Source organism: Myotis brandtii, unplaced genomic scaffold (genome assembly GCF_000412655.1).
Source record: "Myotis brandtii unplaced genomic scaffold, ASM41265v1 scaffold898, whole genome shotgun sequence".
Classification (NCBI taxonomy): domain Eukaryota; kingdom Metazoa; phylum Chordata; class Mammalia; order Chiroptera; family Vespertilionidae; genus Myotis; species Myotis brandtii.
Genome location: NW_005371683.1, coordinates 303533 through 320432, shown reverse-complemented (window position 1 = coordinate 320432; position 16900 = coordinate 303533). Strand labels below are relative to the sequence as shown.

Below are 16900 nucleotides of genomic sequence, written 5' to 3'. Positions count from 1 at the left end.
TGCCTATCTGTATTTCTTTTTTTATACATATATATTTTTATTGATTTCAGAGAGGAAGGGAGAGGGAGAGAGAGATAGAAATATCAATAATGAGAGAATCAGTGATCAGCTGCCTCCTGCACACCCCCTACCGGGGACTGAGCCTGCAACTTGAGCATGTGCCTTTGATCAGAATCGAACTCAGGATCCTTCAGTCTGCAGGCCGACACTTTATCCACTGAGCCAAACCAGCGAGGGCTCTACCTGAATTTCTTATTCTTAAATGTAACTTGGTCTTTGTTTGGCCATCCAGAGATATTACTTTTTATCTTTGAAATCTAATAATCCTAGTCTTAGTTATTTTCATTCAAACCATTGTGTTTAATTTTTGTTGCTATGTGATATACAATTTCAAAATGTGGATTAAAGTATTATTCTACTTTTGTAATGTTTACTTGAAACACATTTAAAGTAGCTATTTTGTGGGAGTTTTTGTTTTGTTTCTTCTTCAGGTTCTCCAACTAAGTATACGTTGATTCTCCTTTGCTGGTCATCTGTATCTCACATTTTTTTTTCTCTAAACTTTTTTGTTATTATTGTTTCATTTTGTTAGATTTTTCTCATGTTTATCCTATTTCCCTTATGAAAAGCTGCTAAGAAAGAAAGGGAGCCCAGTTGGCGTAGCTCAGTGGTTGAGCGTCGACCTATGAACCAGGAGGTCATGGTTCAGTTCCTGGTGGGGCACAGGCCCAGGTTGCAGGCTTGATCCCCAGTAGTGGGTGCGCAGGAGGCAGCTGATTAATGATTCTCTCTCATCATTGATGTTTCTATCTCTCTCTCCCTTTCCCTTCCTCTCTGAAATCAGTAAAAAAATATGATTAAAAGGAAAAATTCAGCACCATGGTGCTGTTGGAACATTGATGTGTTCCTATTGAAATAACCAGAAACTGTACTTTTCACTTATGCTCCTGACCAGGTTGGAAACATTGCATTTGAAAGAAACTTAAAAAGAAAGACACCCTTAATTCTCACTATATTTTATCTTTTTAAAAGATTCATTTTCTTAAGAACTGTTTATTTTTTTTTTAAAGTTCTTATTAAATAAACTCTAGGGGCTCTTAAATTAGTTGAAGGTATCATTTATGCTAGTGTTCAATCATATTGTAGGCTATTCCTTGATAATAGTACAATTTGAAATCATACTAACAATCCTTTGTTTTTTCTGTTGCTATAATGCCTAGAGGGCAGAAAGCTTAGAAATCATCAAGAGCATTAAAGAGGGGCATGTGAACATGGAGTTTTTGGTGCTCGGGAGAGGGCAAGCTTCCGGAAGACAAGAGGAAACTAAACCGGGAGAGGGTGGAGCCAGTAACCTAGCTGGTACTCTCATCCAAGCTGCGTAACACACTCAAATGAGTTCTTTTTTGCCCGATATAGTTGTGCTTGAACTCTGGGTGAACTCCGTGACTGACATCTAGTTGATGTTCAATTATACATTTCAGAATAAGAGAAACCTCACATCTCCCCGCAGTGGTGAAATTTTACTGACTGGAGTGCTCAGTGGGAAGGGTTCTCTGAGAAAACCTTGTTTCTTCATTTTTTAATATGGAGTAACCATTCTATTCGTTTGGAGGCTTTTATGTCATTTAATCTGGGGTAGGGACAATTCCATTAACGTCTTTTATCCTATTTTATTCAGGTATGTCTTAATAGGCCCAACCACTAGTTATTGTGAGATCCAAGATAGAACAGTTGGCTGGAGTCATCGTTTTCCAGAATGTGTAAGTAAGTAAAGACTTTTTGCTCATTTGACTATACACTTCTACTGTGTTCGGTAATAGAACTCCTGTGCACCTTGGCTGCTTTTTTGTACCACCCGTGAGAATTTGCATCGTGAATGTGCGATGTGGAAAGATATCTCCCCTAATTCTTTCTTCTTCTTCACGTACTCATCCCAGTTGCCCAATGTGAGGCCCCTCCAGCCATCAGCCACGGGAAGCACAATGGTTGGCGTGAAGAGTCCTAAATGGAAAAATATCCTCAGGTGAGGATTAACAACAACAAAATAGTTGTCATCTCTCCCTCACTCTAGTCCCATTTCTCAAAGAGAGTACTAATACTACTTTTAACTACTTCTGTTTTTATATCTTTCAGTGCTTTTTTTAAAACTTAAATAAAATATTTATGAATCATCTATCTATATAATAAAAACCCAGTGGTCATAAAGACCAGTCACCAGAAGGCTGTGTGTGCGGCGAGGCGCCCGCAGGTGGGTGGGGCTGCATGCGCAGTGAGGTGTGTACGGGTGGGCGGGGACTTGACTCGGGGTCCCACAGCGTGCTGGGACTTGGGGGAGTCCCCCGGCACCTGTGGGACTTGGGGGTCCCAGGTCTCACGCAATTTACCGCGGGTCTGGGTCTCACGCGAGTTTGCGTGCTGGGTCACTAGTCTATATTATAAAAGGCCAGTGGCTGTAACGCTGTAACGCTGTAACAACCAAACGATCGGTCACCAGGAGGTGCATTGATGGGTCTCACAGCGTGGCAGGTCTCAGTCTCGCCGGCACGGTGGATCTAGGGCTGTGGTTCTCAACCTTCTGGCCCTTTAAATACAGTTCCTCATGTTGTGACCCAACCATAAAATTATTTTCGTTGCTACTTCATAACTGTAATGTTGCTACTGTTATGAATCGTAATGTAAATATCTGATATGTAGGATGGTCTTAGGCGACCCCTGTGAAAGGGTCGTTCGACCCACAAAGGGGTCGCGACCCACAGGTTGAGAACCGCTGCTTTAGTCCAAAACTAGTACTGTGTAGTAGACTCTACCTAAGGGAAGTTGAGAATGTCATCTTTTATCTGTTCAGGAATCCGAGCTGGAAATTTTGGTTAGCGCTTGGAATGTCAACCACATAGGCCTACAGGGCAAGCTAAACCCACTAACCACCAGCAGCAGGTCAACAGGGCAAAGCGAGCAGTAATTGAGCTGAAAGCTACATTGTGGTATGACTCGTCTGCTAATCTTCCTCAGCTACTCAGGGCCCACACACTATCACAGTGATGGCGAACCTATGACACGCGTGTCAGAGGTGACACGCGAACTCATTTTTTTGGTTGATTTTTCTTTGTTAAATGGCATTTAAATATATAAAATAAATATCAAAAATATAAGTCTTTGTTTTACTATGGTTGCAAATATCAAAAAATTTCTATATGTGACACGGCACCAGAGTTAAGTTAGGGTTTTTCAAAATGCTGACACGCCGGGCTCAAAAGGTTCGCCATCACTGCACTATCATTTACTATTCTGACTCCCCACAGGACACAATCAAACCAGGGTATATGAGGGCACGATACTGCAAACATACCTGGGGTCTAGACTGCAGGGTGATCATGATCACCCCTGATACTGACAGATACTGAGGCTGGAAAGTTAGCAGGGCCAGGCTATGAAGGGCCCCGTGTGGTTCTTTCAGAAGTTCAGGACGAAGGTAATGGAGAGACGTTGAAATGTGTTGCATTTCAGAAAGGTAACTGGCTACAGAATGGCCGACAATTTGAAGTAGGACACAATTTAACCCATAGGCACCATCTAGCCAAGAAGTGAAAATGCTTCAACTGTAGCCATGGCAGTGGGCCTGGAAAGAAGTTAAGGGATTGTAGAGAAAATAAGGTGGCAGGACTTGCCTGACTGCTGGGGGGCCGATGAGGGTAGTTTGTTCTTTGCTTGTGAGGGTGCAGATGTCTGATACCTTCCTTGGCTGCCTCATCGTCGTGCACGTCATATAATCACCGTTGGCCACTGACCCACCCCCAAAATCATCCAGGAAGGTAGGTCATTATAAGGGGAAGATTTGGGGACTTTGAGAATGTGTTCCTCTGGGTCAGATATGACTAGTTTTTCTTGAGATAAATGAGGAAGTGAAGTTATCCAGAAACCTCATTTTCCTGAGGTTTTTAAAAGTTGAAAAAAGATATACATTTATGTGCTTTTAAAAATGTTTTCCTTGTAGCTGCTTGATATGCACTGTATCAGGCTTTTTCCAATACTTGGAATTGGATTAGCAATAGCAGTAATATTCTTATTGCCATTTCTCTTTTATAATCCACTATCTTTTCTTATGCTACATTTTTTTTTTTTTAAGAAATCACCTGTCCTCAGCCATATGTTAACCATGGAAGGATCGTCTTAGGATTTAGACACTCCTATACTTACAAAGACTCTATTACTATTGAGTGCAATAAAGGTTTTACCATCAAAGGCAGCAATGTAGTTCGTTGTGGAGCTGATGACAACTGGAGTCCTCCTCTTCCCATCTGTGAGATCTGTGAGTATGAACCACAAAAGAACTTTAATGTTTGGCATCTAAAGTTACCCAGAAATGTTGGTGAGGGCATATTCCTTTGCCCAAGCCCACTTGAGTCACAGTAAGAATTTAAAATTTAGATCAATAATTTTCTTTATTTTTTCCTCATGCGAAAAAAGATGTATGACAATACACTGTGCAAGATCTCTTAACATCACAAAAAACTGCCACATGCAGTTATGCAGGGTGCACACTCCCTAAGGGGAGACATTAACACTGCAGACACTGTGCTATGGATTAGGCTTCTGGCTGAATGGCGCTCCCCCTATGGGATCGCACTGACCACCAGGGGGCAGCTCTTGTGTTGAATGTCTGCCCCATGGTGGTCAGTACACATCATAGCAACTGGTCGTTCCACCATTCAGTCTATTTGCATATTAGCCTTTTATTATATAGGATTCCATTTTCAACAAAAGTTATCAGAAATGCAAAGAGATAGGAAAGATGATGAAGAAAAATGCCTTTGAGGGGGCCCAAATGTTGGGCTTAGCAGAAAAGAAGTTCAAAGCAGTTATTATAAATACGTTCAAAGATTCAAATTACTAACTGATGTCGCTTGCTTTCAGCCTGAAGAAGTTCCTTTACTATATCTTGTAAGGTGGTCATCTAGCAAAAGTAAGATACCACTTTACACCTGTCAGTATGGCTATAATAAAAAAGATAAACAGTCACAAATGTTGGTGAGGATGTGAAAACATTGGAAGCCTCATACACTGCTGGTTGGCATGTAAAATGGTGCAGTCGTTCTGGAACAGAGTTTTGGCAGTTTCCTCAAAAGTTTCAGTTACCCAACAATTGCCCTTTTATCTAACCCAAGGGGAATGAAATAGATGCCCACACACAAACATTTTATGTTTATGTTCACTTCAACATTGTTTATCATTGCTAAGCACCCCAATGCCTGACTACTGAAAAAAGGATAAACAAAAAGGGCTATATTTATGTAGTGGAATGTCATTTGGCAATGGAAATAAATGAAGTACTGATATATGCCATAACATAGAGGAAATGTGAAAACATTATGCTAAGTGAAAGAAACCAGTTACAAAACCCCCCACATATTACATAATTCCATTTATTTGAAAAGTCCAGAGTAGGCAAATCCATGGATAAAGTATATTAGTGACTCCCAAAGCCTGGGGGGAGATGGGAATAGGGAGAGACTATTAATGAGTAGAGAGTTCCTTTTGGGAATGATCAAAATATCCTAAAGTAGGATAGTGAATTCACAGCTCTGTGAATATACTGAAATCATTGGATTGTGTGTTTTATTTTATTTTTTATATATTTTTATTGACTTTAGAGAGGAAATGAGAGGGAGAGAGAGATAGAAACATCAGTGATGAGAGAGAATCATTGATTGGCTGCCTCCTGCACACTCCCTACTGGAGTTTGAGCCCACAACCCAGGCATGTGCCCTTGACTGGAATCGAACCCAAGACCCTTCAGTCCACAGGCCAACGCTCTATCCACTGAGCCAAACCAGCTAGGGCAGTGGTAGGCAAACTCATTAGTCAACAGAGCCAAATATCAACAGTACAACGATTGAAATTTCTTTTGAGAGCCAAATTTTTTAAACTTAAACTATATAGGTAGGTACATTGTTATTAACTTAATTAGGGTACTCCTAAGCTGGCCTTTGCTAAAAACGTCCTCAATCTGAGGGGTCGACCTCAGTGAAAGTACCCCCACTTCTTTTAATGCCACTTCTTCAAAATAGACTAGCTCAGGCTAAAAACTAACTTCTGTACATGAGCCATGAAGTTTCAATCGCACGTGGTATTTTGTGGAAGAGCCACACTCAAGAGGCCAAAGAGCCGCATGTGGCTTGCGAGCTGTGGTTTGCTGACCACTGAGCTAGGGCAGGATTGTGTATTTTAAATAGGTGAATTTTATGTCATATGATTTACATCTCAGTAAAAATGTTAGAAAAGAACCTTAACCTACATATAAGTTAAAATGTCTGAAGATAAAATGTAATAAATATCTAACTTGGCAGATGTTTGTATTATATTTTCGTCCTATATAATAAAAGCCCTATATACTAAGTGTCCAGTCATCCAATTGGCCATTCAACCAATCAAAGCATGATATCCTAATGATATGCTAAGGCCACTCAACTGCTTGCTGTAATGTGCACTGACCACCAGGGGGTAGACGCTCCAACCGGTAGGTTAGCTTGCTGCTGGGGTCCGGCCGATTGGGACTGAGCAAGATGGGCCAGACACGCCCTGGAGCCCTCCCGTGGTCCCTCTCAGGCTGGCCAATCTCCCACATCCCTCCCTGGCCCCAATCCTGCACCGGTGGGGCTCCTTGGCCTGGCCTGCGCCCTCTCACAATCTAGGACCCCTCGGGGGATGTCGGAGGGCCAGTTTTGGCCCGATGATGGAACAACCAGTTGCTATGACATGCACTGACCACCAGGGAACAGATGCTCAATGAAGGAGCTGCCCCCTGGTGGTCAGTGCACTCCCACAGGGGGAGCGCCGCTCAGACAGAAACCGGGCTCACGACTGGCGAGCACAGCAGTGGTGGCAAGAGCCTCTCCAGCCTCCGCAGCAGCACTAAAGATGCCCAACTGTGAGAGGTTGCAGGCTGGGCTGAGAGACACCAACCCCCCCCCCCCTCGGGCCTCTAGTATGATATAAACCAGTAGAATCAGGAAAGAGCAAAGAGGACAAGACAAAGTCCCGGCTCAAAAGATGCTTAGAGTATTTTTGCTCTTGATCAGCCCTTTAATGAGTCAGTTTCTGGCGTCATCTGGATGAGGGGAATGAATTGTTTATTTTTTTCCAATAAGTCAGGAGATAAGAAACTTAGATTAATCTGGAACAGTTTTCCAACCACATCTACCTAGCAAGCCTCGTGCTTTAATTCAGAGACTAAACTTTCTGAAGTACAATGAGGAGGAAGGAGAATTGACATTTGGGTGGTTGGCATGGACACACAGGAACCATTTGGTAATATGTTTAGTAAGAACGTCTCTGGTGTTGTGCACATGTCTATTGGGGCACATGTCTATGTGTGTATGTTGGTGTGGCTGATTCACCAGCCATGGCAGGCTGGTTAAGGGCTGAATGAACACATGGCACCCTTTGATAGGAAAGGCTCATTGATCATGCTGCATCCCTCCTAACAGTGTCCTTTTCCCTTATTCTTCTCTTATGAGCAGATAGTTGTACTAACTTATCAGATATCCCACACGCTTCCTGGGAACCATATAACTACCGCCTACCAACAAAAGACGAACTGTATGAAGTTGGGACTGTGCTGAGGTACCGCTGTCATCCTGGCTATAAAACCGCCAGAAATAAGCCTAAGATTGTGACTTGTCAGAGAAATTTGGAGTGGACCCCATATGAAGAATGTGAGGGTGAGTTTCTATTTTTAAAATACTTTAGTATGTTAAATGTCCAGCATATTCTAGGATTTTCTGCCTTAAATGAATATAATTGTGTTCCTCAAGTTAAATTCATGATTATATTAATTCAACAGGATGACTGCTATTGCCAGAAGAGACCATCAAGGGCTTGGAGTTTGAGGGGCTCTCCCGATTTGTATTTGCCACATGTGGGTGTGGGACCAGCCCATTTCACATCTCTGCCCTTCCTACCAGTATCGATGTGGCTTCCTCTTTAATTCCCTAGTTGTAGAACTTCCACTCCGCCAGATTGTGGTTGTTGTGAATGATGGTTGTTCTGTTTAGTTGCAATTTTGATGCGGTTGTGGGGGGAGAGGCAAGAACTACGTTTACTTATGCCACCATCTCGACTGAAAGCCAATATAAGCTTTTGAGAACATTCTTCCTTCTGCATTTTGGGAAGTATAAGTTATTAGAAAGCTTAATAATGATGTGACCCTAGTGAAGCCTTAAGGAGATAAATGTTATTTGTCACTGCTCTTGAATAATTTTGAAAATTTACATTTTCATCCAGGTTTCATCCAACTTCTCATTTTGGAGGCCCCTAATGCAATTATTTAATTGGAAGGAAATGACTGGATTGAACCACTTTAGCAAACTAGGGACAGGGAGTGAGGACTCAAGGTGTCTCCGGAACCTTGTCTGTTTCCCCATCCTCTCTTCTGAGGCGAACTCTTCTAAAGGTGGAAATGAGGTTATTAGCCACAGGAGCCTCCTCATGGTGATTTCACTAACCTCACTTTTTATCAGCCTCACTTTTTATTTTTTAGAGGTTTGCTGTCCAGTACCAGAGCTGAAGAATGGCAAAATCACTCCTCGAAAACAACAGAGGAGAGGTTTGGCCAACAAGTGTGAATATTTCTATGGAGACTCGATTTCATATTCATGTCCTGGGAGACGTAACTCTGAAGCTTCATGCCAAGGAGATGGCACCTGGAGTCCTGAAACCCCAACATGTGGAGAGAGTAAGAGCTTATGGAATTATGTTATTTTAGAAGTTTCTTCATATCAAAGTATGGGCGATGATTAAAGGAAGGGTTCAAATTAGGTAAAAAGAATTTCTGTGCTCTGCATGATTCTTAGAATGGATGCATTTGTTTAATAGCACTGTCTGCATTCCAAATTTCTCTTTTCTCCCCAATGGTTGCTCCCATTTTCTTGACCTTCCTGGTTTCCTTTCCTGAATCAGTGAAATTAGGCCACTTCTAATAGATCAGCTAGACTTCTGAACTATTGTGTTCTGTTTCTTGGTATTTATTCTCTTCTCTTTCAGTGTTTCTGGTCCATATTCCTTAACCTGCAGAACAAGACTGCAAATCTATTTGAATTTGTTTCCTTTCTTCTGCTGCCTCTAAGCCCTTCTTCCGCCTGTCTCTCAGTGTGAAATGCCTGCCTCTCCCTCACCAAGAGCACTTAAGTACTAAACACAATCCTCCCGTCTCCCGCTGTGTTTCCATAACCCTATCTGTTGATGACCAGGAATAATCACTGCTACCTGAATAGTGATTCTTTGCCTTTCCTTCTGAAAGAAGGAGACCAAAGGAGCTTCAGAGTGACCAGGTATCAGTCACAGTTGAGAAATCAATGGGAATCTTATCTCCCTTAGTTGAAGTGTTTCCACTTTGCCTACCAGCGATTTTCTATCTGCAGGTCACAGAGTTCAGGGATTAGAAGCCCATTTTCCCCAAAAGTTCACTTAGAGTGAATATAAATGGGGCTACTCATGCTTCCATCTCTTGGTTTCTAGGCTCATGGACTCTATTTTTTTAAAAATTGGGAACCCAGTACCATATAAAGGTTGATATTTGATTTAAAGTGAATACTGTGTTCTTAAAGTTACTGTAAGTAATATTGTAAAGCCCCATTATTGTAAAATACTGTCTCTCAACTGACATTTCAACTAAGCCTTTAACAGCCATGATAAAGGAGATGAATGAACAGCCAGTTGAAGAAATACATGGGGCAAAGTCTGGGAGGGTCCCAAACATGGAGCTTCTGTGCCCATGGAGTTGTGGTTCTTCACCCTCCCGGTAGGTGGATGTGTTCACCCATCTGGAAGCTCTTTGATCTCCCTACTCTTGGAATTTTATGGAGGCTTCCTTATGTAAGCACGATAAAGTATTAATTCAGTTTCCACACTCTCCCCGGAAGAGGGGAAGATTCCAAACTTCTAATCATGGTTTGATCCTTCTGGTGACTAGCGCCTCCCAGGAGTTCACCCAGAGTCACCTCATTAAAATAAAAGATGCCCCTAGTGCTCTTTTCAAAAAGAAAATTGCAAGGGGTTCAGGATCTTAGTCCCAGAAATTGAGGGAAAATATATATATATATGTTTGTATGTATGTATTTTTTTTCCTATTATCACACATCATGCTAGCATCTTCGTGCTCATTCAATAGAATTAATATGATGCCACTGATATACTGGATTAATGTGATATTCTTTATATGTTCAGATGCGCATGTAACTTCAGGCTATTATGAGAGGAGCAGGTGAGTTTTCATAGGACAAGGGAAAAATTGCAAATGTATGATATTGACCCTTTCATGTGTGTGCAGATTGTTTCTGATCTTCTTTTCTGATAGGGTGGGAAAGAAGGCCTTTGCTAAAACAGTGGCCTCATTTCTCTGCAGACACATTAAAGCAAAGTTACCATATCTGGTACAGGGTCTGTAGTAGGGGCTAAAATATTGAGTGTTCAACAGTCTACTTTAATTGTCCAGAATTCTAATTATTGTAGTAAACTGACTGGGGAAATAAATAGAGATTTGATGAGAATGACCACTTCTGCAACTTTAGAGTGGCACTAATTTCTCCCTTACTTTATTTTAAAGTAAATTTATAGAGTGATGGTTAATATGATATATATTTTAAATTGACTTTCCTTGCTTTAAGATGGAGGAGTCTGGGGCAGATCAATAGTTTCTACTAGGCCTTCTTGCATGTGATTGCTGTTACCACACAGGTCAATGACCCAATATGGAGAATGGACCAACTAGGGTGCCATCATGGTTCTTCATCATGAGGGTACGGGAGGGCAGCACAGGTACTTGGGTTTGGCTAAGTGATCCCTTGGGCAGAGAAGATGGCAGGACAGGACAGAGCCTACAGAAAGCACACAGATTCTGGGATGTGTTGTTGTTTATGTCCTCTAAGCTCAAGCTCTCTCACTTTATGTCTTCCCAACAAGGTTGCTATTATCCTCCTGTCATTGACCATGGACGTCCTAAACTAAGTACACACACATTCGCACCTGATGAGGCTAAATATGAATGTGACAGAGGATATATTCTGGTTGGAAATCCCATACTCTACTGCAGTTCTTCACGCTGGTCTGGTCCACCTCCTCAATGCAAAGGTAACTCCAGCCCACGGATAAGTGGGAGAAACTGTCATGCAGGGATTGAGAATAACGTTTCTTTCCAGCCAGAGGCAGAAAAAAAACATATGATTTATTTATTTTAAATAATTACTATATCCAAGTGGTACCCAAAGCAAACAAAAGTACAAGGGGTATATAGAAACATTAATCTCCCCTATTTCTTTCTCCCAGTTACAAAACTCAGCCTCCCGAGGCAGCCCCTGTTCCCACTTTCTTGTATATCTCTGGAAATAGTCTACAGGCGGTACATTTTCTTGTGGCCTGGAGCACAATTTTCATGGAAACTTGCTCTGGCATGAATGTAGGCTCTCAGGGGCTGATTCCAAACACCAGGAAGTGAGCCTCATGCAGTGTAGGGCACCACCTGCCAATGCTGGAGGCCTGTGGTGTGGGATTCGCAGTGTGAAAACTGATGTTGGGGTGGGAGGCATCAAGATCAGGTTTGCTGTTTGCATGCATGCAGGTTTAGTGTTACTTTGCCACCAACAACTCCAGGATTTTTTTGTCACCATTGGTTCTTTTGCTTACAAGAGGACAATGGGCAGGAGAACATTATATCCCCAGTGATTTTTAGGGATCACAATGGGAGGGATTGTTGCTTTGATGGCTGAGTCTGGGGTCCTGTGCCTTTTTTATACCCTGTCATGTAATTTAAAGATGGTATGTCTTCAACAGTTTCTTAACTTCTCTCTCTCTCATTTTTTCTTATTTAAATGGGAATAATAACAGTGCTCACTTTATAGAGAGGAGTGAGACTTCAATGAGATAATCACATCAAATGGTGAGCCCTGAAGAATGATATGAGCCAATGCTCAATTAACATGGGAACTAATATTATTGCTCTCAGTAGAAAAAAAACCATAAGACAATGAGCAGCACCTATATGTAGTTCATTTTAATAATCCTAGCCTGTGATCATGTCTTCTTTTCTTAGACTTACAGATTGCTTAACTGTGCTTTCCTTGTAGCTGTATGTCCGACACCAGAGATAGAACATGGGAATCTGCTTGTGGATAAGGATCAGTTTGTTGAAACTGAAAATGTCACCATCCGGTGTGACTCTGGCTATGCTATGGTTGGTTCCCAAAACATTACCTGCTTGGAGGACAGGACCTGGTACCCAGAGGTGCCCAAGTGTGAGTGGGTAAGTGGCACAATTCAAGGAACTCCCTGTGCCTTCAATCCCTAAAAATGGTGCCTCCCCAAAGCACTGTCACTGTCGCAGCCAGCGAAGGCCAGATCTGACTTGCCAGGACTCATTTCTCAGTCATTCAAAAGGACTGTCTTGTTTTCCCTTGGAGCACACATTAGGATGGCAGGTTTTCCTGCTCTCACTTGAGAACAGGGAACGCCGAGCCCCTTAAGGAGAGGAGGTTCTCAGAGACCTGGGAGTACTCCTCCATTTCCTTTTCCTGATTGTATAACACACTGTGTTCCATGTCTGGATGGGTAGCCGAAGTAGCCTCTGTCCCCACAGAGGCCTCTGGCACACTGTCTCAGGAAGATCTATATTCCTCTGGGAAGACGACAGTGGGGCCCGGGTTCTCCTGGCTGTCCTGCTCTCCCATCAATGCTGGGGGTGGTCTTGGACCTGACCCTCTATCCTGCATTGTCAGGATCTCAGAGACTCCCAACCACCACTCACCACCTGTATCTCTTTTAGGTGGTCCCTGCAGGCTGTGAGCAAGTGATAGCAGGCAGAGAACTCATGCAGTGTCTCCCTAGCGTGGAGGATGTGAAGATGGCCCTGGAGCTGTATAAATTGTCTTTGGAGATTGACATCCTGGAACTGCAGAGGGACAAGGCGAAGAAATCCATTCTGTAGTCACCACTCTGATTTTTCCCGGAAGAGGCATGAAATGGTGCCCTGCTCCCTTCCATTCAATATGGGTCACTTTAGTTAGCAACTCTGCCATTCTTTTGCATTGTAATGAATACCTAAAAATGGTAATTTGCCTTTTTTTTTTTTGCTAGTACTCTGAGATTATAGAATTGTTGGTAATCTTGTGGCTCACATTTTTGCTTTTTTGGACACAAAGTGCACATTTTTCCATTAAAAATTTACTTATACAGTTTTTGTCTTTGTGGTCATTGAGACTCTGTGAAATGAGGTCCATATACAAACCCCAAAATGTATTTACATAATTTACATTAATTGTATTGTATGGGTCTTGCTTATAGACTTGGGTACCCGTCAGTTATATTTCCCCGTATTCCCTTACTGCATGTTCCCCATGCGCAAATCACCAGGTCCTCAGTATTTACATTAAATGTCAACAAGCCCCAAAAGTCTTGTCCACTCTCTCCTATTTGCAGAGATTTGTGCCCTTTCTAAACTCCCAAGTGCTTTGTCTCTGACTTGCTAAGGCTGCCTCTTGACTTTGGTTTTATACGAAGGCATTTATGTTGTGTCTGACCCACTTATTTCATCCTCAGAGATCAAACTCTGAAAGCTCGGTGAATGTGAAGCCCACCAGGAAGCCCCCTGTGTATTCGCAAGTCCTCCATCTGATCTGGTTCTCATTTTCTTTAATAGACAAATAAAAAGCCTTGAGCAACTATCCTACACACAAGGAGACACCCCATGCGAATCGCTTTTATATCTCAAGGTATTTCGGAGGCTCTATTCACTTCCACTCACCACTTCCTCCAACCTTGCCTCCTCTGCAATGAGGTCCATATACAAACCCAACAATGTTTTTACATAAAGTTACTACATTCATTGTTTTGTATGGGTCTTGCATGTGGACTTGGGTTCTCACTCATATCTCAGCTCCACTGGCTCTCTTGTCTTTCCCTAGTACACAGTACCTAATGGTTAACATTGGCCTCTTTTGTTTAATTTTCCCAAACATACTCTGAAGAGGCAATGGTGTAGAGCATGCTTTCAGTAAATGACAGATCTCACAGAGGGGCTTGGACTGTTAGGGAAACCCCCTTACTGGGAGGTATCTATCCATGGTGTTGAATGCCATTACCTGCCCCTGCTATGAGGAATTCCTTTTGCTTCATGTTTATTTTGAGTTTCCCTTGAAGCAAGGATTTGTGGGTACTTACCAGTATTTTCCCTGAGGGGTGGCCTCGGAAAGCACGGAGAGTGGGTGGGTAGTAAGATACAGAAGGGAGGGCCATCTAAAGAGGGAGCATTGCTGAGGGGATTATTATTGCTGTTGCTGACAGGAGCTCAGTTATGCTGAGTGCCCTGTGAATATGTATGGAACCCAAGTATGGTTCGTCCTCTGAATGAAGATAATGAAGACAATGTATAATTAGCCAATAGGTCTTGCTCTCAGGACATCGGACCCACACTGCAGACCAGCTAGGCATGCTCCCGACCACACTGACACTGGTTCCCAATGGCACCTATGGGACTGTGTGAAGTAACCTCCAGGGTAGAGGTATGGACAGACAAAGCAGACCCTGGGGTTGGAAGTGGTCCAGAGTGTGCCAAAGTGAGAGGGCCTTAGTGATTTGACAGGAATTTGACAGTGTCTGCCACACACTTTGACATGCAGTGGTTTTCCTGTCTGTGTACTTGCTTTCCTGTTCTGTCTGCCTTTGGTTTTTGAACTCATGTTCTCCTCTTTCTTCATGTATTTCCTAATAGAAAGTAAAATACTAAGTTCCTGCATATTTGAAAGTGTTTTTATCCAAATACTTGGATAATTTGTTGGCCTTTTAAGATTCTATCCTTAGTATGGCCTTAGTTTAGCTTCCCAGATACCTGAGACAAACTTCCTTTAAATATTGACAAAGAGGCCTTCTGGCTTTCACACTTTGATTTAAGTTGTGATTGATTGCTTTGATCTCTCATTATTTCAACTAAGGGGCACTGAGTCTGTATTAATGGCACTCAGTCACCCAGTTTCACAACCATTATTGCCATTTCCACTGCCCCTCTCAAGTGTCCGAGGTATTGCACAAGCCAATGCACCTCCTTCCATCTACATCCCATGGCACTTACCAGGTGAACATGTTCATAGCTGCAATGCTACAGCAAGCAGGACTATCAATATTCACCCATGACCAGTGATTGCCAGTTGGCTGGTGGGTGATCCAAGTCTAGAATCCCATTCTTAGAGTTTGCCTTTGAGGTCCACTTGTGGTACAAACTGTCTTCAGTCAGTTTCTCCAGAATGGATTTAGATGCATCTAAACTTTTGATAGTGTGTTCATCAGGAAACACACACACACACACATACACACACACACACACCCCAAAACTGCAAGGCAATGAAGTAGCATGGTAGGGGAGAGCTCTAGCGTATAAATTGCCTCACAGAAGGTGGCCAGTGGCTACAGAGTTTGGACAGGTTCAAACCTGGGACTAATGAGAGGGCAGGATCCTCTCGTGGTAAAGCCACGTGCAAGGACCAGCACAATTATAGCCAAAGGCTATAGTTGTAAGCTTGACCTTGTAGTCCGAACCTGTGGTCCCCCGGGGCTAAGTGATATAGGCTGTGGGAGGTGCAGCAAGTAAACAAAGCTTGATCAGGTGCATGTAATTGATTAGATTCGAAACCCAGGAGACTGTTGTAACCCCGCCCTTACTTTGCCTCCTGGAATCTGGCCATCAAATATTCGCTTGCAGGCTGTGATGCTCTCTCTTCATCAGAGAGGGCAGCGTCCCACCCAGACCCAGCTTTCTTCTCTTGTCTGTCTTTTCTTTATCCTTCACCGCCCCCTCTCAGGGTCACCCATGGCCATGTCGGCTCAGAACACAGAATTGTCCAGACTTGAGGCAAGGAATCAGGGCTTTTGTGTCCCAATATTAGTTGGGCATTGGTTGCTCCTGTGGGCTGGGGTATAACTTCCAAAGTATTAGGATGAGGAGGCTCCTGCCATTTCAGCACATTCTCTGGAGAAGGTCACAAATCTATGCCATTAACGACACCACCAATAGCTTCTGTTGGTGGACATTCCATCGGGGAAGGCCCCACAGTGTTGATTTACTCCCAAATGGCTGATTCATTATCTTTACAGGAAGCCAATATTACCCCAAAAGTGGAAATTATTTTCGTTTAAAGAAAAAGCCTGTATTATCAAATCAGTCTTGGGCTCAGAATTTGACCTACCTGGTAGCTACTAACTAAGAGGTTTGAGGGCAGGTTACTTTTTCTATCTAAACTGGTTTCCTCATTTATGCAATGAGGAAGGTAAAAACTATGTCCTAGGGTTTTTTGAAGATTAATTATGCTAATTCATATAAAGTTCTGGTACCCTACTCACTGAAAGATTAAAAGCAGCTTCTGGTTAATCCTTTAAATCACTTCTCTTTATTGTGATTCCTCTTTCTAAAGGAAGTAGCCATTTGGTGGCTTTGTTTTCCTTGATCTCTAGGAAGTTGACATTTATTTGTGCTTTCCTCAGCATTCCAAAGAGTTTCCCTCAGTGATATTTGGTAATTTTTCTCATTTATTTTTGAGTGAGAAGCATTTTGGTTCCTATGGGTACGTGGTAGTCATTCCAGTTCAGCTGAGTAGTGAAGGTCCCTTTAGGACAATTTCCGGAGCTTACTCTTTTGTTTGAGGCAACAATCTAAGCACAGATATCCACAGCTGGTGGGCAAGATACGGAATCCAGGTTGGTAGTCTCATCTGTCCCAGTTAAGGAGACAATTTAGGCAATAATCTGGATGAACAGTCAGGCAGTCTTCTATGGTTAAGAGACACTTAGTCTTGGGGTTACCGATTCACGAAGCAGAACAAATGCGTCTTCCATTCACTTGTCTCTTACTGCTCAGAGACAAAGC

At 42.6% G+C, this 16900-nt stretch overlaps 1 protein-coding gene across 1 annotated transcript in view; it reads left to right on the top strand.

Annotated features, from left to right (window-relative positions):
• The window catches only part of LOC102259392 (C4b-binding protein alpha chain), a 23554-nt gene extending 10332 nt beyond the window's left edge, over positions 1-13222 (top strand). Inside the window, exons 5-13 of the mRNA XM_005885278.2 lie at positions 1679-1764; positions 1938-2003; positions 3395-3508; positions 4124-4306; positions 7518-7718; positions 8537-8731; positions 10957-11124; positions 12117-12292; positions 12812-13222. Coding sequence (XP_005885340.1) covers positions 1679-1764; positions 1938-2003; positions 3395-3508; positions 4124-4306; positions 7518-7718; positions 8537-8731; positions 10957-11124; positions 12117-12292; positions 12812-12973 — 1351 coding nt within the window. The 3' untranslated portion in view covers positions 12974-13222. The remainder of the gene's footprint in view (positions 1-1678; positions 1765-1937; positions 2004-3394; positions 3509-4123; positions 4307-7517; positions 7719-8536; positions 8732-10956; positions 11125-12116; positions 12293-12811) is intronic.
• Positions 13223-16900: the final 3678 nt, after the last annotated feature.